This window comes from Neopelma chrysocephalum, unplaced genomic scaffold, assembly GCF_003984885.1.
Source record: "Neopelma chrysocephalum unplaced genomic scaffold, ASM398488v2 Primary Assembly neopelma1_70, whole genome shotgun sequence".
NCBI classification, from domain to species: Eukaryota; Metazoa; Chordata; class Aves; order Passeriformes; family Pipridae; genus Neopelma; species Neopelma chrysocephalum.
The window spans coordinates 564136-584390 of record NW_020897730.1 but is presented as its reverse complement, the minus strand read 5'-3'; the positions used below and the strand labels follow the sequence as shown (position 1 = coordinate 584390).

Sequence of the window (20255 nt, the reverse complement as noted above, 5' to 3'; positions counted from 1 at the left end):
CTGTGTAACCAGAGGTAAGTCACTCTACATCTGTTTCCCAGGTAACAAGAAATGTCTTGTTACTTAAAATATGAGTAATATAAGCAAGTGACTTATTTAACTTCTTTGGAATAGATTGTATTCTGTACTCAGAAAATTATCCTAAGTGTCTAACCCATATACTTTGGTCTGATTATTACTTTCTGAAGAAATGTAGAAATAAGAACATCAATAAAGTTGTCCCTTCAGTGTTGGGTTCCAGTGGGAAGGTGCTGCAGGGCAGCTGCTTCCCAACCTGCTGGGAGTGGCAACAAACCCCTGGATTAGGTCTGGGTTTATAGCACAGCTCATCTGTGGGGTTGTGGCTGAGTTGAAATCACTGAGGATGCTGTGGCCAAACTCAGCCACATTTCAAATGTGACGAGTTATGTGACCAAGAACTCTGTATACAAAATCTGTTTGTTTTGCTCAGACTTACCTAGCTGTTTTAGAATAAATTTTCAAAGAAATGTTTAGTCTGTGCTTTCTGTCCTTGGTGTTTGGGACTGAGAAGCAAGTTTGTAACTTACTTGGCAGGGCAGGGTGGAAAGTATTGTGGAAGAATAGAAAAAAAGATACAGTAAGTCAGAAGAGAAAGCTGCCAAACATTTAAGTTTGCATTTAGCATTTTTCATATTTATGTGGTGTTGTTAATGTTTATAATTTCCAGTTTGTGACTGTAGAACTGCACTTTTCATAGCTGAAGTGAGTGACGTGGAGGACAATCTTGGCAGAGTGCTGGGAAGTTACACGTGTACAACATCCCTGTCCCTGCTGCTGGGACTGGACTCCCTACTGATGGAGTTAGTTAAACTGATTGATTCTAGATTTCTAAGGATTTATTTATTTTTAAATCTGTAACTATGCCTTTCAAATGTACATTAAGAAAATGATTGACCTAAAGAAAGGGGGATGTATTTGAACGTAGTGTGCAATGTCAGAGCATTTTCTTCTAGGGAAATCATTCAAGAATAAAAAAGGTTTGTCGAAGATCCTCTTAAATACACGTCTTAAAAATCTCTCACACTGAAACCCTTTAAATCTGAAAAGGCTTTAACAGTAAGTTGTTGCAGTCCTTCCTAATGGAGATTAGAGATGTCCTGAAATAAGGTCATCTTCATTTGGTTAGTGAACCTAAGTGTTTTTAATAATAATAATAAAAAAAAAAGTTGGCTGTTACAATTATGAATTACAAAGTATAGAGGGTTTGATGGTGATTCTGTTTCTTTGTTGTTTGATTATGATTTACATTAAGTAACAGCAAACTGAAAAATCTTTGCTATATCTCAAATTGCTGATAGGAACTCAAGATGTTAATTTCCTTGGGTTTGGTCTTTTTTTTTTTTTTTCTCCATTTTAATCTGGGAATCTTTAAAAAAACCCCACACTGAGAAGGGAACGTACAGTGGAAGTAATAACAAAATCTGCAAGTTATCATAACGTTGCTCTAGCACAGCAGCAGGGCAGTTGCTGAAGAACTAATGTTAATTAAGCCTGTGCAACTGATCTTTAATGAGTACTTGCAGAATTAGAAGGGCAGCGTATTTATGTGTGAGCAGTAGAACTGTAATTACACGAGTCCTTACAGTCATTCAGGTTTTAAATATAGATTTGAAGAGGTTTAGTTCTTTAGCCTGGAGTGTCTCATTTATGTTAGCTAAGCACATCTCGTGTAATTGCATTAAGAACTGAAGTTATGGAGAGTTTCATATTTTGGGAGGGGGGCGGGGGAGGAATATCGATGTTAAAATCTCTGGAAAGTCAGGTTGGTAAATAGAATATTCACAAGGAAGGTGGCAACTATAAAATAGAAATCTGTGTCTTGGGTTAGGTGGGCTTTGGGTGGCTTTACTTTTTTTCTATGCACATTTGTGAAACTGTTGGCCTCTGAATAGCAAATGTGCTGATTTCAGCTATGTCAGCAGTGTCCTGTGATCTTTTTTCAGGCTTAGCTTCTTGACAACCTTGTACTCAGAGCTACATTATTTAGTCAGCATTTTTCCTGTTCTTACAAGCAAACTCTGTCCTGATAACCCATTTGGGGAGAAAAAGGAAAAGAAAATACCTAATTTTCATTGACTACAGGAATGTTCCTACTGAAGTTACTGTTCATAGAGCCAATAACCCTTTGCCTCGGTCTTGATGCAGGCCTTGCTGCCTGAATCAATTAGTTTAGTATCTCAAGGAGATGCAAATATAGAAGTGTCATGTTTACGTGGGCAGGAAACAGAAGAATAAATTCTCAGTAATTTAGTTATGGGGTGGGGTTTATTTGCCTCTCACTTGTACATGCAGAATTCAGTTTAAGAACATGTATAGAAGTTTAAACGATGTAAATGCATTTGTGATCTTTTTGAGCAGATACTGTGCTGTTTGTTTGGGGTTTAGGTATTCCTATGAGTTTAGGTAATAATTTAAGGTGCTTTGCTTTTTTTTTTGGTGGCAGATTTGTAACGAAAGTAACAGCTAAAGTAGCTGTCTGCAATGGAAGATTTTGAGGAGGAAATGCAGATTAGTGTGTGGACTGTAACGTCGCTTTAACACGCACAAGTTTTCCATACTTTTCTGTGTGACACTGTAAATCTTGATTTTGTTGCCACTTTTTCATATGATCAAAAGATCAAGAACTAGAGAAATAGTAGATATTATTATGATCGTAAACCTAACAGTTTTAAGCAGTCCAGTAGAGTGAAACATTGCTTTGCCTTGCTGATAATCTCTTCAAGAAGATTCTTTGTGTATGTGGCAGAATAATGACTTTATGGTTAACATTTACTCTGTGAATTTTAAAAGCAGCCAGGCCTCAAACCTGGGTAAATCAGTTGTGTTGTTTTGATGTGCTGCAAAGAACTCATGCCTTTGTGAAGGAGAAATCTAATTTATGGGATGATGGCCTGTATACATTTTCAAACTGACAAGACACAAGGATAGACTAAGAAAATAATTTGTTGCAAAGTAGTTTCTTAGGGGTTTTATGAATGAGAGGAGGTTTTGAACAGAGAAAATGCCTGTCAGATGGCTGGCAAACTTACTCGTGTGGCATGAGCCTTTCTGTGAATCAGGCTTGCTGTTTGTTCTGAACTTTCTGTTTGATATTCTAAGACTTTATGGTATTCAGGCACAATACTCTTGAATAATTTTTATAGTTCATATGTCAATAGTAATGGACATTTAAATAGTTGTATTGTGGTTTTGGATGGGAGTCTGACAGTCGGTGCACAAACTACCTTTTTCATTTCATGAATTTGTGATCTGCCTTCAGTAACAGTCATTAAAGGAATACTTCTACTGGCAGTTTTGTATGAATAAACATAAGGCAGAGCTAGCGAGAGGTTGCATGATGTGATTTTGACGTTTCTAAGCTGGATATAATACAAAGAGAAATTGGAGAAGCCATGTGTACTGAAATGTCTTCTGTCTGATAAAATTTAAAAAACATATTCTATGCAAGACAATTTCATATTTCCATCTTTCTGTGTGCCAGATGTTAATTTAAGTAGGAACACGTGGATATCAAACACACTCAACATTTCTATATATTTTAAATATCCTGGTCTTCAATTATTAGTTATCTTGTAGTTATTTTTAAAAATATGTGTAACTTACGTAATGCTGCAGATCACGTAGCAGATTTTAGTGTACTGATATTTAGAATGGCATGTTCTAGAAGGAAATTTGAATAAAATTCAAGCCTTTGGTACAAAGGAAGAGCGTGTTGTATTCAGTCAGACTTCTGGCCATGAATGTTATCCCTTCTGCCTGTCAGAAAAGAGATGTGGAATTTATTCTGGGAGATGGGGGTTGGTTTTCTGTTCTGTGGACTCTACCCAGGGAGGCACTGAGACTTTTCTGTCCCTGTCTGGTGGTCTCTGCTTGGCACAGCGGTCGTGGCTATCGTGAGTCCATGCTGGAAGTCCTGTCCTGCTCTCTGATGCCTTCCTAGACTCCAGCTCTCCAGTGACTCCCTTCCTGCTCGGTGGGCAGTAATGGGTGTCTGAATGTTGCTAATTGTTTAGATAGAAAGGTACAGCTTGTGTTTTGTTTGTTTGTTATACTTGTGAAAGTAATCAGACTCGGCATTTGACTGGATTCATGTGGTGAACTTCAATGTAAAGAACATGTGGTGTTATTACAATATCCCTGGTTTTATATAACATGCTGTTGTTAATTTACTTTAGGTTTAAGACAACCCAAGTAATAACTAGGTGGGCGAAGAAAAATAATGTAGGTGGAGCAATGATGGACCTTGTGATCTTAACTGAAACTAGCAAAAGGCACTATAAAGACTCAACTGCTCACCTGGAAATGTAGGTTATGTCTTGTCTTTCCTAGACTTGTACCATTCATGTAAATTTGAGTTCCTGTCTGTATGAAGTGTTCAGTAAATAATGACATAGGCCCCTTCTTTCTTAACTTCCTTAAACAGGAAAAGCAGAGTTCATCTCATCTGCTGTGTGGCCATCCCTCCTCTTAAGGCAGCTCTTAGGCTTAGGCTCTTTACAACTAATAATCTCCATTAAGATTTGATCCCAAGTGCCTCTTGATTTGTTTTAGCCATATGTGTCAGGATAAGGTGAACTGCACCCTGGAAATCACGTGTTTCTACTCTGTCATTTCCAAAGGTGCTTTAGATGACTAACTGGGGTATCTCTGTGTAGATACCAGTGTTTGATCAGATAAGACACACTACAACAATAGAACAATTGCATTGGCTTTGCCAGACAGGGTTGTCATTGAGGATAAAAACTGTTTAAGATGACTGAGGAATCTGATGTTTCATTGAGGATGCAGCTTCTGGCTGACTTTGTGTGTTGCTAAAGTGATGTCTGGTTAAAAGGACTACACACATGTACAGGATTATTGTCCAGAAGAATCTGTAGAGAATGATTTTTAAAATTAGTCTTTTAACTTCCTGAAGTACTTTATTTTGTGAAATGTCTCATTTTGTCCTGTTTATTCTATCCTACTTGATTTATCTCAAAAACTATGATGAAAAATGACAAGGTGAAACATTAAGTGTGCTTACTATTGCAAAATATCTACTATATTGTCAGCATCAATCTTGCAAGACCTTGTTTGAAAATATTTGCAGTTGATTTGAGATGAAAAGCCTTTAATATGTAATTATTAAAAGATATGTAAGCTTCTGTTTGGTTGAAAAACAGCTTACCTGTGATTACCTTTGATAAATGAATGAAATCCCAGGGTCTTTAAAATCTGTTGATGACTAAAAGTAGTGGGAGAAAAGATACTAAATGTACTCAAAGAACATTTAAACCTTTTCCAGGGCTGTGGGTGTACCATATGCATTTTGTAGTTTTTATGTTATAAAGTTTCAAACACTTATTTTTTTAATGGGTCACCCATTATCATTTGAGAGGGATGACGAGGAAAAGAGACTGACCTTTCCAAATGTGAAACCAATAAATTTGAGGAAAACACCAGTACACTGTATTTCTGTATTCTCCTACTCTAGTGCTTGTGCACTCTCTTGGTTTGAGATTGGATTGATTTGACTGGCTGCTTCAGTGCAAAGGCATAACGGGCAAACAAACTACTTTTTTACAATATGAGGGAACAATAAAACTGTTAATTTACATGTAAAATGCACTAATGGTAACTGAGTGTGAGATAGATGTACGTGTATTCACCCAAGAGCTAAATACAGAATTCAGGTTTCAGAATTTGTCTATTACAGCAAAGCTGCAGCCTCCTCTCTGACTATCAAATAGAGTGTTCTGCTTTGGTGAAAGTGTATTACCAAAATATTCAGCTTCTGAAATGGACAAAAAGGATAAATGCTTGCTGAGGGCTCAAGTCCTCATAGCAAATCTGAAGCTTTCCTCAGGTTTTGGTAAAGAAGGTCCATCTGGTATAACTGAATCGTGGAGAGCGAATGGTCCTTAGCTCTTCTGAAACGTGGCAAGCTCTGATTACAAAAGCTTTGCCAGCTTATGGTGGTTTGGACACAACAGTGCTCCTGCATCTGTGGGACAAGGTATGAGTTAGCAACTAAAGAAATTACAAAAGGAAAGGGGCAGATATTACCTTTTCTGCAATCAAGACAAACACAGGATTTATATTAAGATTATCTGGTATCTTTCTGTTTAATTACACAGTACTCTGACCTCCAGTTGCCTCTACTTTCCACAAGGTTTCCTCTGCAGGTTGTTTAAGTCTTGCTGTACCAGGTCTGAGCGTATTGATCCTCATAATCCTATATTGGGGGTATCTAATGATATTTATTCTTCCTGCATTGGCTGCACCTGTTGAGGTACAACTTTCCAAATCTGGGATATATATCTTCACTCTTCGTCAGGTTGTTATTACTTACAGCTTTTAAAAGGAAAGTTGACATGACTCTTTAGCCCTGACTAGTAACTCCAGATCATGGGGGTAGTAGGGTGTAGTCTTTAGATGTCCTATCTTGTATCTTTTGCAGTTGGTTAGCTTAATGGTTATATTTATGGCTCCACTTCCTGACCTTACTACATATTTGAGTTTTCAAATGTGGCAAATGTTGAAGTCCTTCATTCCATCTGCTGCTTCTGTGTTCAAGATTCTGTATAGTTGCTGAGATTTAAAAGATTAAAGCAGTTCTGTGATGTTTGCAAATTTTCAGCACAAGGGGTTTCTGCACAGCACCATCAGTTTCTTGAGCTTGTTTCTGCTGCCCTTTTTTTGTTGCAACATCTTGATACTATAATCCTACTTCCTTATCTGATAGTAAGGCCTCATAAAAAGGTTTTGACTCGTTCTTGGATGTTGGAATCTCTGGTCAAAGTTGTACAGGACATGTATTGTGATGTGTTGCATTCTTATCAACTTTCAGTGTAATCAAGTTCTTGTCTGTGAAGTTTTCATGGTCACTGTTGTGTTCCCATCTTGTTAACAGCTGTCTCATGATGAGCAAAACACTCCAGTTGAAAATTGAAGAAAATCCTGCTGCTCAGACTCCTTGTGGAGGAAAAGCGTTGCTGATTTCCTGCTTAGGCTTGCTATCAGGCTCTCCTGGGACAAAAACAACTTAGGAAAAAAATATTAGGCAAAACTATTGGGAAAAGAACACTGTTAGGCATTTCTGGCAATTCAGTGCAGAAGAGGAATGAGAGAAAAAGCTTGGGAATTCAGGGCCAGCCTGTAGCACAGAGGTCCTTACAGACTGTGTGTGATACATTCAATGCTGGTGCAAGTTTAGTGGTAATCAGTTTGACTTCCAGCCACGGATATTAAGGGCCATAGAACTTGTTCCTTTTTGAGGACTGATTTGTTTATCATGTTCATTATCTTTTTGAACTATGTGTAGTAAAGCAGGAAAGAGCAAACCAAGAGAGAAGCATGAGTCTTAAAAGGATTTGTCCTGTTTCTTTGTTATATTAAAGACCATGTGAATTATTGAGGAGAAACTAAACTTTTTAGGTGAAAACAACCTTAAAAAGTAGTACTTACAGGCAGACTTTTGCTTTAATGATTCTATGAATTCAGTAAATACCCTTGCTTTATTTCATTTGATGATTTTGTAAGAGGAGAAATCTGACTTGGGAGGAGTAGAAGAATGGCCCTTCTAATATCGAGGACTTGATTCTTGTTTCTCTGGGGAAGTTTGAAATGCAGATAGCACTTGCTATGGACTTTGGCTTATTCATCAACATGATAATCTTCTGTTCAGGAAGTGCATTTCCATATTTCAATCCACCAAGCTCACTGAAAATTTCTAGGATTGCAGGGTAGGGGTTCACATTTCTGATTAAAAACCCTACTGCTCATATAGGGCACGTAGAAGTTTTTCCAAGCTATCGATAAAATGTTTTGTGGCAATGACTGAAGCATTAATAATGTAAGGAGTAGTAACATGAATGAGGAATTTTATCTTAGCATGTCAGGGAGCATTCATCATCTGTTCCTCAGTATAGAGGGACTCTGTGCCAGCAGGGAAAAATCTCTGCAGTGCCAAACCAGGACTTCAATGGGCTCTATGACAGGCTGCAACAGTGTTCTTTCTTCAGACCGTATTAACGGTTATGACACATAAGTTGTAAAACTCTTCTATCTATCCATGCTGTTATCCAAAGTTATTAGGCCTTATTGTTCAGTGTATGGCTTCTTTGTCCCTCAATATGTCAAGTTTCTTTTTTAGCCTGTGGTTATCTGATGCCATTATACATGTACCAACTGTATTCCTTGTTAGCATTTTGGTTAAGGTTCGTCTAGATAGATTTTTGTATCTCACTATAGAAGCAGGAAATCAAATGAAGTACACAACGAGCAGTTGAAATGCTGGAGGAGAGGTCTGCTATTCAGGAGAGGGGGCAGGGAGAGAGAGAGAGGGAGAAAGAAACAGATCAGACCAAATAGGTGAGCAAATATAGCATCTTGTGTTGTAAACTTGCATTTTTATTTGCCTTTACATCATACTTGCAGCTCATAGTCTATCCTCTGATTAATGTCTACTGTCCTTTTTGCTATCTGTCACCTGACAGGCTCTGACATAGAGGAGGAGACATTCCTGTAAATCATCAGGTCCATATTCTTATCATGCCCTTATGCATCTCATGTTATTTCCAGTTTTTCGCATTCCGTAGTACCTTTTTTTCCATGCTGTCTTTAAGGTGTAGCGAGTGTTGACTGAAAGGAACTGTCATCTGCAGTGAAGTCCAAGTTGTGCATTGAGGAGCTGTTCTGCATAGAATATGTGCAAGTAAGAGAGCTGTGTCTTTCCAAGAGTTGAGGACAAGACCTTAGCAGTAATGCTATTAAAATTGCTGTGGTGAAAATCAGTTATTTCCATTTCATGAGTCCAAATACATGAATATATTCAGAAGTCCCAGACTGAATAGCAGTTGATTTTGTGTACTTGTTCTTGTTCTTCCAAAAGTATATTCAAAAGGTGAATTGAAACTTTCCTCAATTAAAATAAAAAAAACCCCAAACTTCTGGAAAATACTTTATTACTTTATTATGATGATGACGATGAATATTTTTATAGTGATGTGTTAATTCTAGAATTAACAATAATTAATGTTTAATTATCTATAGCACCTTTTACTTCTCCAATTTGTTGTGTGTCAGCATCTGGTTTATGAGTACTGATGCCAGCCTCCTCACTTCCAGAAACACAGTCTAAAAATGCAAGCTGGAATATGGTAAATAACTGAGTGAAAGACTAAGGGCAGGATGTGTCCTTGGTGGCAGTTAGATGTTGTTTGAAGAGCTGACTTGAGAAGCCCTGGCGATCGCTGCTCTTTTGTGAGAGCGAACAGGCCCAGCAGCCCCTGTCTGTGGCCATGGTGTGCTTGGCCTTATGGTCAGGAGGGTGCAGTGGATTAGTCGAGACTAAGTTGTTTTCTTGGCACTTGTCTGCAGCTTCAGATCTAAGACTGATCCATTCTCTTTTTTGAGGAGATTTTGGCTGTCATCGTTCTGTTTGGTTCCTGGGATTTGGTTCCTTGAAGTACCTTAACCTGGAAGAAAGTCTTTCAATGGTCACTTAAAGGGAGTGCTATGATGGACATCAGAGTTCAGCTGCTCTTCACTTCTGCTGGGCTGGGTAGCTGGTGACATTATCCTCATTTGAAAAAGGTTGCTAAGTCAGATCTTGAGTTTTCTTCCATCATCTCCTGTATTCCTCCCGCACTGCAGCTGTGCAGGAAGCTGTATCTAGCAAACTGAACTGTGTTTTGGGGGGGTGATGGAGGAGAGGAGTCACAGCAGAGGAAAGAAACACATTCCTGAGAGTCCTCATTACAGAGCATGAAGAGTATGGGAGACTGCTCATTTATAAAAGTTGTCCTCCACCCTGAAGCAGCTGTTCTGGTTTTGTACATTGCCATGCAGTGTTGGAATATCTTGGGAAGCCACAGATGTTTGACTTTGACTCATACACTGGGGCCGATTTGATCCTGATTCCCAATGCTGGAGCCTCCTGGCTGAGATCACTGTGACGCAAACCTTGCTCCCAGTTCCCGCTTCACTAAGGAGCAACAGTTTTGTTACATGTCAGGTTTGGCACTGGGTCCTCAGCTGTTTCACCACCACTTCCTGTGTTTATAGCTGGAAGTTGTCTTGGCTGTGGACATGACATTTACTCAGAATTATGACAGTTTTCTGTGAACTTTACTCCTGACACAGATGTTTCAGAGAGAAATGCACCTTTGTATTCTCTGGCTTCAGAAAGTATTAAGAAAAACAAGGATAGAATTAACATAGCAGAGTTCAGATCAGTTGTTTTCAATGTATTGCTAACCCAGTATGAAAACAATTTTTGTGACTAGGTGGTACATAATTGGATATATATGTCTGTATTCTGATAGTCTGAGGGCATCCTTTGTTGTTCTTGTGCTTGTAATCCAGTGCTGAACTAATACTGTGAATGTATTTGTATGATAAGAACTTTTACTAGTTTTTATGTGATGGAAACAGTGAATGTAGCCATTTCTGTGCAAAGAAACATGGATTTGGCTGGAACCCAACAGCTGTTTGATCCGTATCCAGCTGTAAGGCCCAGGTGTGCCATCCCTCCATTATGTGGCAGTGGTGGGAAATAGCGCAGAGAAGCAGCCTGGTGCCTCAGAGGCTTGTGGCATTTCAAAGATGATCTGCAATGAATCAAGTGGTAGAGGGGCTGTGTGTCTTCCTTCTCTCATGATATCTCTATCTGCTTTGTTTTATACTTCTCTTTTCTTGACCTGCCCCTCATCTTTTCAGTCTTTTGATCTTCTGTTGTTACTTCTTACAGCTGAGCTTATTCTGTCTCAAAATTTTCCTCTTGGAATAGAGCTTTAACTACTGAGCAGATGTGTTGTCTTTATTCTGCCTGTTCTCACTGCCTTTATCTCTCATCTTCATCTTGAATCTTAGGCTCATTGATTCCTGTGGAGCTGGAACTCTTTGCTAGTTAAAGACACTAAAAAAAATATTCTTATCAGATCTTGCTGCAGTTCTGTAAACAAGCTAGTTAATCATGCTTTTATGTTAATAACAGAAACAAATAAAATTTTGTTGCACTGTGATTATAAACAAACAAATACAAAATTGTGGTCTAAATATTGAGATACTTTTCCTTCCTTTGGTTTGTTGGTTTGGTTTTTTTCTCCTTAATGCTTTCTGAAACAAGATTATCTAGAAACTTAGATGGAAATTAATCCTTTATGTAAGAAAATAAAGAAAGTAAAAGAGAAATTGATATTGCCTGAAATCCTTCATGGTCTGAAGCTAGAGAAGAGGAAGAAGCCAAAATGTGACTGCGGGAATGTGCTTAGATATAAAACCTAGGATGTAACTGTGGGAATGGATTTGGATACAAAAACTGGAATGCAACTATGTGCAGTGAAATCTGCAAAAAGCTGGGAATGTCATGCTCAGTGTTTGGCAATTGGCAGTGTTTTTTCAGAACTATGCTAGTAAAAAAACTGTTTTTCATGAGTTTGGGGCCTGATCCAGTCTTTCTTTTTTCTTTTTCTTTTTTCTTTTTTTGTGTTCTTGGCTTGTACTCATGTGAACAAAGATGGAATTAGCAAGAGACAGTAAAACTGTGGTTCTACGTAGTCTCTCCTGAGTGGTGAAGTTGGCTTAAGAAATTCCTGCTCCAAATTGTACTTCCCTGCCTGTATAACTTTTTCCAGGAAGAGCTGGGGTTTTTTGTAGGACTGAACTGTGAACTGTCTGATCCAATTTTCCAAAAAGCATTACAGAAAACTTCCTTTTTTTTTTCCCCCCCCAAGATTAGCTACTACTGGTAAACAGTGTGGCTCCATGAATAGTTATGCTGGAATGACTGAAAGAGTGACTGCCCTGTGATGGCATTTGTTGCCAGAAATTAGTACGTTCAGGCTCTCAAGGCAATAGCCCGATGAAGCAGCAATGTCCATGGACTCTGAACAAAGTGTCATCCATCCTCAGTCTTCTGTTTTTTCAGGTAGCGGTAAGGAAGGAGGTGTCAAAGGAAACAGCAGCTCTCAAGCAAAAGCAAGTTATGCTTTAGCAATGCTCCATGAAAGCAGCTTTTACTGGCAGGTAAAATTTGACTGGCCTGGAAGATTCAACCAGTTTAGAGTAGAGGTAAATGATATAAACAAGCATGCCATCCAAACTTCCTGCAAGTCAACTGACACGTGGCCAATGCTGTATTTTTTCCTAATCTCATTGCAAGGTCAGTCATGACATAGCTGCAGGTTTGCAGGTTTGAGCCAGGAGAGTCTCCGATAGAGTTACTTAAGAAATTTCACTCAGACTTTCAGTTTCTTTCCTATGTCATTACCTTCAAACTTACTACTGGCTATACAGGAATAGAAGAAATCTATTTCCATGTGACAAACATTAGGATTAATAAAATTTGATCTCTAATCTTTATCAATAAACTATGTTTTATCAGTGATGTAGTTTTTTCTTCTTTTTACTGTCAAATTTTCTGCAATTCTTGTGGTTCTCTAAAATCTATGCTGTTTTGTAGTTGAAATTTAAGTGAAACTATGATGCCAATAAATGAGTTTAATGAACGTGTCCTTGCCCCTTCCTCCCAGTCCCAGAGTATTTTTGTGTAAAGTTTTAAAGGAAAATATTTTTTACTCTTGCAGGGCAGCTTTAGAAGAAGTAGAAGGAGATGTGACAGAACTGGAACTGAAACTTGACAAGGTAAGCTTTTTAATTCAACAGTGTTTGTTCTTAAAAATGTCAGAAGATGTGTTTAGGTTCTGTTTTAAAGTTCACAGCCGGGAAGTGGCAGGGGCCGACCAAGCACTCAGCTCTTGCAGAGGAAAGGGATCGGGGTCGAGGGCACAGCTGGGGAGACCCGGGCTGGAGTAACAGCAGGAACAGTCGGGGTGGACTCGCTCTGTCCCAGCTGAGGGTGTGCATCTGCAGTGCCCGACCCGGCCCCCTCACACCCCTGTGGCTCAACTCCCCTGGGAGCTCCCTGCAAACTCATTCAGCTTTCACGGGCAAACTTTCTCAGGTTTCACCTGAGATAAAAGCCAGGGCTTGGCCATCACTGCATCCAGAGCCTGTTTTATGACAACTGCACACTGTGGGGACATCTGGATACTCTTAGTTTAAAGTCCATGCCTTCTCTCTTTGGTAATCTGAGGCACAGTCACAGCAGGCCAGGTTTATATATACATATGTGTGTGTGTGTGTGTGTGTATCTATCTATCTATCTATCCTTCACTGCTGTCTGGAGGACTTAAGTACCATAAAATTCATCCTGCTTTTTGTCATGCTTTGTGCACGTGTATGAAAAATTATGCATAGCATCTTTTCAGCACCTTACAGTCCGTTTATTGCTTTCCTCACCTTTGGAGGTTTTTGTTCTTTATGTGCTGGTATTTTGAAAGTGGCTTATTTTTGGGTTTCATCTGTATAAAATCTTCTTTCCTTTGTGTTTTATGCTAAACATTTAAAATTATTTTTGTCTGTATTTTCACATGGCAGGCAGATGTTGTTTGCTCACCTCCTTAGCTGCCTTTTGAATACATACTCTTATTTCTGCAGCTGTGAGTTGGCTGCAGAAAGCTAGAGAGAAAGTTGGTGTTCTTGTTTACTTCTTGTAGTAATATTTCTAGGTTTTGTAGTTAATAATCTAACCATTTACTCTTTCAAAATAAATTCAAGAAACTTAATTTTGGTTTGGTGTGAATCTTGGTGAAACTGATGGTTATAAGAGACATTTTTACTGTAGGAATGATGAATCTGTTTTGGTAGATCAAACTGTAAGTATTTAAGGGATATGAAAAATCTTGAAAGCTTGACTTTTCCAGGAGTCTAAAGGATCTGAAAAATCTATTTTGGAAGTTTGACTTTTCCATCAGTCTAAAAGGGTCATTTCTGGGGACAAGAATTTTTAAATTCCTTAAGAGGCATTATTCAGGGCCTTGTAGTACAACACTGAAGTTGAAAGCCAAGCTTCTTTTGTGAGCTGAATTAACTATGGCCTGAGGTTAATGATTTGTCTAGGCAAGGTTGGTAACTTTTTCTGCTCAGTTATTCACACTAAACTGGGTTTTATTGTCCCACAATTGTGACTTTGGGCTACATTGTCTGCAGTTTTCTTCTCTCTGGAAGAAAGGACACTGGGTTCAGGCTTGTGAACAGAAGTGAAGGAAAAAGGTTCACATTGGTAGTGATTTTTCTGTCCATTGTTCAAACCATTTATCAGAATGTGGGAGATCATACTCAGCTTTCTACTTTTCCTTGGAGGATCTGAGTCAAAAATTACTGGGTAAATAAGGCAGAAAGGACACTTGGGTGATTTCTTTGCCCCAGCATAGGATCAAGTACTTCTGTGTTGCTTTTCATGAAAATTTGTCTGACATCCTTGAAAAATCTTTCAGAGATGAAGGTTCAACCTTCTGATTTTATTCTGAGTTTGGTTTAGAATGGGGGAATCAATTATAACATGCCCTTTCTCAAGGGAGCTCCTTGGCAATTGGACTAACCATTCTTTCTTTCATTAATGGCCCAGTGCATGAATGGTTCAAAAAGTGGGCAAACACCCATCCCAAGGTACTGAGGACCTTCCTGTCAGACTGTGCAGTACCATGAGGGCTTTGGTGCTGCCCGAAGCTGTGAGTGGTGGGGATGGAAACCCATCAGAGACTTGTCTGTTGTATGAGTGAAAACATGAATTCACCTTCTGAGGTGTAACCATCTCTCTTCAGCTGTGCTTTGTGCACAGAGCCCTTTGCTTTCCTGTGCCTGTGTTCTGAGTGGCTCAAGATGAAACAAAGGGTGTGGGTTTCATTTTTGTTTGTTTTGTTTGTTTGTTTGTTTTTTCCTTGGAAACCACAAAACCCTTGTATTTGCTTGGGTTCTAAACAGTAATTTTTAGTTGCTATGGTTTTTGCCCCCATACAGCTCTCTCTTGAAATATGTGCAAAATCTTAGTTAACAATAAAACAAATAAAAAATAAATGAAATAATTTATAAAGAGTGGTAACCTTCCTAATGGCATATCAGTTGACCTGGAGTAGTATTTTTATAGCTGTCACTATACAGTAGAAAGCTTTTCTTAAAATCCAGGGCTCTGTACACTTAGCATTAAACTTTTCAAATTTGTATTTCAAAGCCTTAACGAAGCTCAGTGTGTTCATGTTTATAAGATGGTGTAAAAAACAAATAAATAAAAACCTTCTGCTTTCTCTTTTTTTCCCCTCAATTTAGCTGGTGAAGCTTTGTATTGCAATGATTGATACTGGGAAAGCATTTTGTACAGCCAATAAGCAGTTCATGAATGGAATTCGAGACCTTGCACAATATTCCTTTAAAGATGCATTGGTTGAGGTAAGTTCCTTAAGAGGTGAAAATGAAGGGAGAGAAACAAACTTAAAAAGGGTAAAACATAACAGTTGGCAACAGAAGTAGTTGAAGTTTATGCCTTTTTTCTCCTTTTTCTTTGAGATGTCCTTAAGAATGAGGTTTTTTTGCCTGTGGTGCACTGCAAGTATCTGTGTTTAGTTTCACCTCTAACCTGCAGTGGAAGGGGTTTTCCAAATTCCAGAAAATAGGTATTAGATTATTGCGTGTACTAGTGATTACAACACATTAACCAGTTTTTTTGAGTAAGGGTTCTAAACAGGAAAAATATTAAGTAGTGCAGTATTAAATATTGTAAATTAATATGTTGGATTGTGTGAACTTCCTATAGTATTTAGTCAACTTAATTTTAATTTTTCCTGCTTTGCTTCAGTTGGGTATTTTATATACAGGTAGCAGTAACATTTTTGTTGCTTGTAGCTGTGATAAATTTACTTGATAGTACTCCCATGGTTTCCTAGCATCATGGTTTTAGTGTAATAATCATGCTATAAGGCAAATGAATTTCCATGTCATTTACTGAAAAGCTGTAAACCTCTGAAATGTTGCTTTTGTGCTGTTTGTTTCATAGGGCTTAATTTAAACCACTTTGATTTTCTCTTTACAGAACAGTTTGACAAAGTTCTCTGACACATTACAGGAAATGATCAATTATCACAATGTGAGTATTTCTAGCTGAAAAGGTTTTCTTATTGATAGTGTTTGCAAAGTCATGGTTTAAGTGGTATTAAATATCTCTCATTTCATACTTGTAAATATTTTATTAATGTTTTGTCTACCAAGTATTTATAAATATCTCTCTGCAGATTTTTATCTTGGTTTATTTTTCATTTGGAATTTGTAAGCCTTGCTAAAACCCAATGTTTTAAGACAGGTAAATCTTGGATAGTTTCATCTTTTTAAATCAAGCTGATGGGTAGCAGTTTAAAACTAAAAGCATATTCCTTTGCTTGTCTGAAATAATGATTACTTTTTCCATAATTTCTACTTTTTTTCCCTATCCTTTCTAATGCACGAAATGAAGCCTCTCTTATTTGCATATAGTTTTGTTTTTGGAAATGTGACAGATTTAGACAAGCGTAGAGAAAGTAGAAAATTCTAGGACTTAAGACTAATAGTGATTTTTAGCACGTCAGAGTTATCAGAAAGTCCAGTTTTGCCTGGATTGAAAACTAGTTTGTTTGTTTTACTCTAAAGAGTTGTATCCTGAAAGCCAAAGGCATGTATTCATTCTTCTATTTTCTTCCTCTTCCTTCACTGCTTCGGTAAAATTTGGCACAGCACAGCTCTGCCTTTTGGGCAGTTTGAAGGCAGAAAGCAAAGAACAAGGAATATTAAAAGAAGATTCCTTTGCAGATCTGAGTAGGACCAGTCTGAGTTCTGTCCTGCTTCTCTTCCCTCCATGCCCTTGCTGTGCTCAGGCATAGTGAGTAGAACAGTGGCTTTTACCAAAAGGTACAAACATCAGTAGTGAGGCTCATTATGGGGTTCTGATGTAGTGCTTTGCCAGATGTACTGTGGTCCTGCAGGGCTTCCTGGCTCAGAGTGTCACTGTTGTTGACTAAGTTGAAGAGGTAGGAGATGCTCCCACTGAGATCTGAATGACTGTCAGTTTTTTCATGTGAGGTTTTGCTACAAATAAGTTCAGGAACCAGCCTAATGCAGCATCTTCACTGAGTCAGCAGTGGGGGAGTAGCTTTGACAGTAGCTTTCTTAGACTTGGACTGTATGAAAGATGGTGTGTTGGAAAGGCTGTAAATCCAGTCAGATTGTGGTCTGGGCACTTCTTTCTGTTCTTTTTGGGGAAAAGATGTTTATGTATTTTTCTGCCTAGCACATTTTTTCTCTTCATTACTGTAAGCAGAATTGCAAGGCTCATATTTCTGGGAGTCCTCTAATCATTTGAGTTCCCATCTGGTTATACTCTTTTGTTATTGATCTTGATTGGTGCACTCCTCAGGCACTGGCAAGCTTAAATGTCAGCAGTGGGAGTATCCCAGCATGACTTCCAGCTTGTCAAGAAGTTCTTTATCTGTTCTAGTTGTCTGTTTTTCTGGTTTCCCAAAGTGGGAGTACAAACAAGATCTTCTGCATGTTACTGGTAGATACAGGACAGTTCTGATTGGAGGGAGCCTCAGGAGTTGTATAGTTCAACTTCCAGCCTAAATCAGGGTCAGATCTGAGGCTGGAGCAGGTTCCTTAGGCTTTTATCCCATTTGGTCTTGAAAACCTCCAAACACGGAGACTGGATGGAAGATACGGTACCACTGTAAATGGGTGACTTAAACTCAATCATGTTTTTCCTCTTTCAGTGTTTCTAGAAAAGAGAGACAAGCTGGTAAAGGTTTTGCTGTTTGTACTTGGCATTGCATAGCTTCTCATTTCCAAATTCTGTGAAGAGAAACTGAGACTGAGAACACTTAAAACATTGTTTGACCTGAAACTGAGTTCTTGACTTGCTCTTTCAATAGAATTATTTAATGCTTCAAGATCTTTACCTTTTGTAAGAGATTCTGTTCAACTGGGCCAACTGCTGCTTCCTTATGTTCTTTCACCTCTTTATTTTTGTGATGGTGCCTTGCCTATTTCTGTAATGCAGAATGGGAGGTGTAGAGGGGGTGGAAATTGAGGCATCATTTGCTGTCTGCACATTAAGAAGTGACAAAAGGATTTGTTCAGTAGCCACTGACCTGTTCTGTTCCATCCTAAAACTCAGAGGGCAGATGGGAGGTTGAAGGGATGTGTGTTTTCATTCCCCAGTTAGAATTTCTGGGGTCATAAGAGAAAAATCAAGTTCTCTCAATGTTCAGATGTGCTTTGGCCTTGAAAAATTAACAATTTCCTTTTAGCAGTTCAATAGTGGGTGTTTTTTTACAAACATATTATGTAAAGGAGATGGTACTAATTACTCATGTATGTTACATTTTCACCATTAATTTCAATCTGTGGGGGGTTTTTTTGCCAGAAGTTAAGGGCATGTTCTTTCTATGGTTTCATTTGTCTCTTAATTGTTGATAAATTGTGAAAGTCTAAGAACCAAAAGAGTTGTTCTTAACATTCAAAGTTGTTTCTTCGAGAATATTACTGCACAATTAACGTAATAAACTGATTCTATGAAAGTAGGTATGTCTCATACTGTCAGGATGAGAGAATAGGATACCAGGAGCTCTTATCTCCCCTTATAGCCATAGTCTTTAAGAAAAGACCAGCAAAAGGTGTTCAGTTTATTTTCCTTACTTTCTTCTTTATATTTTATTTATTTCAAAACCACTGTGAAGAGGTAGTGTTATATTTTGATATTAGAGACACCAATATTGGCTTAATAATAATTCATTTAGTTCTGCATAATTACCATTTGTCTATCTAAAATCAGAAGGTATGAATACCTCTAAGTTACTGACCTACATAATAATGCTTTTCTTTCAGATTCTCTTTGACCAAATCCAAAGATCAATTAAAACACAGCTTCAGACTTTTGTTAAAGAGTAAGTTCATTTGCACTTGTGATGGGAAAATTATATGTAAAATAGAATTTAAAAACATCTGATTTGAGTGGCTTGGTGAAACATCCTTCCTGCAAATATCCAGCCATAAATTGAGAAGTGTGTAGTAAAGTTGTCAGATATCACCCCAGATCACTGAGGCTCTAGATCCAGCTGCAGAAATATTGAAATAGTATGAATTACTGATCTTAATTACTTGTTGTAATTGTCTAAACTTGGAGGAAAAAGTACTGGCTGAAGCTTGTCTCCAGTAAGCACGAGATGTGTTTCTTTACATGTCAGTTTTGTCCTTTCCTCGGAAAAGACTAAGAAGCTTCTATTATAATTTGTGAGTTCCCATTTGATCCAAGCATGTATTGAAGAATATGAAAACAGAGAAACCACCTAAGGCAGTCACAAACATGGTCTGTCTAATGTAGCTTTAAGCACTTTTTCATGCTTTGGAATTAATTTGTTATCCACCTTTCCTTTTTCTTTAGAGATATTAGGAAATTTAAAGATGCAAAGAAACAGTTCGAAAAAGTGAGTGAAGAAAAAGAGAATGCTCTAGTGAAAAATGCCCAAGTTCAAAGAAATAAGCAGCACGAAGTAGAGGAAGCAACCAATATTTTGACTGCAACTCGGAAGTGTTTTCGACACATAGCTCTGGATTATGTTCTTCAGGTAAGTGCAACAATCAAAGCTATTTTTCAAAACCATTTGTTACATGTAGTTAGAGATGTGCCCTTTAGAAGTTCTTATTGTAAGCTTCTTGGAAGCTATGGAGATTCAGGGAAAAAGGGAGAAGTTTATCTGAAAGTAATTTATTTTTTTAATAAAATCTAAGGAACATTAACTTACTTGATGCATTCTTAATGCTTGGTGCTTTGGTATTCAGTGCCCTTACTGTAATGGCACAGTTTAATTTTCAAGTTGAACATTAATTTTGAAAAAATCCCAATATTTGCCTAATATTCACCCAAATATTTCATGAGTTGGTTATGCTGTAGTTCCTTATATATTCGAAGTAAAACTTTTAACCTATTCTAGGAAATACAAGTTACCTGAATAATTCTGGTATAGGATGTTGGCTACTACTGCAATTTTAGCTGTTAACTTTGCTTATTATTAACAAACCCAAGTTGTTTAAATGCCTCAGAGTTTGACATTGTGCCATGGGGGAGGCCAAGAACTTAACTATCCCTTCACTTTTTAGTGCAGATCTCCCTTAGGGTGTTGAGAGATATTCTTTGTCATACTGCTTTGAATCCTGTAATACAGTAATAAATTTTCTTTTGATAATTAAAACTCATCTGTTTCATACTTGCACACAACTACAGCAAAACAGGATTATTGCAACTCAGATGGTACCAGGGGTTGAGGGCTCCTAAATGGGCCTGAGGTTCTCCTATAGCCAAACACAGAACAACCCTTTACAATTAAATTGGT

At 38.0% G+C, this 20255-nt stretch overlaps 1 protein-coding gene across 6 annotated transcripts in view; it reads left to right on the top strand.

The window, feature by feature from the left end:
- Positions 1-20255, top strand: part of ACAP2 (ArfGAP with coiled-coil, ankyrin repeat and PH domains 2) — a 64237-nt gene that overhangs the window by 3877 nt on the left and 40105 nt on the right. For 5 of the 6 annotated variants that reach the window (XM_027685970.1, XM_027685967.1, XM_027685971.1 and 2 more), the window contains exons 2-6: positions 12591-12648; positions 15172-15291; positions 15932-15985; positions 18751-18809; positions 19307-19490. In XM_027685970.1, the coding sequence (XP_027541771.1) occupies positions 12591-12648; positions 15172-15291; positions 15932-15985; positions 18751-18809; positions 19307-19490 (475 nt within the window). Of the gene's footprint in view, positions 1-11932; positions 12031-12590; positions 12649-15171; positions 15292-15931; positions 15986-18750; positions 18810-19306; positions 19491-20255 lie in introns of all 6 variants that reach the window. The other variant, XM_027685968.1, reaches the window with a different exon arrangement.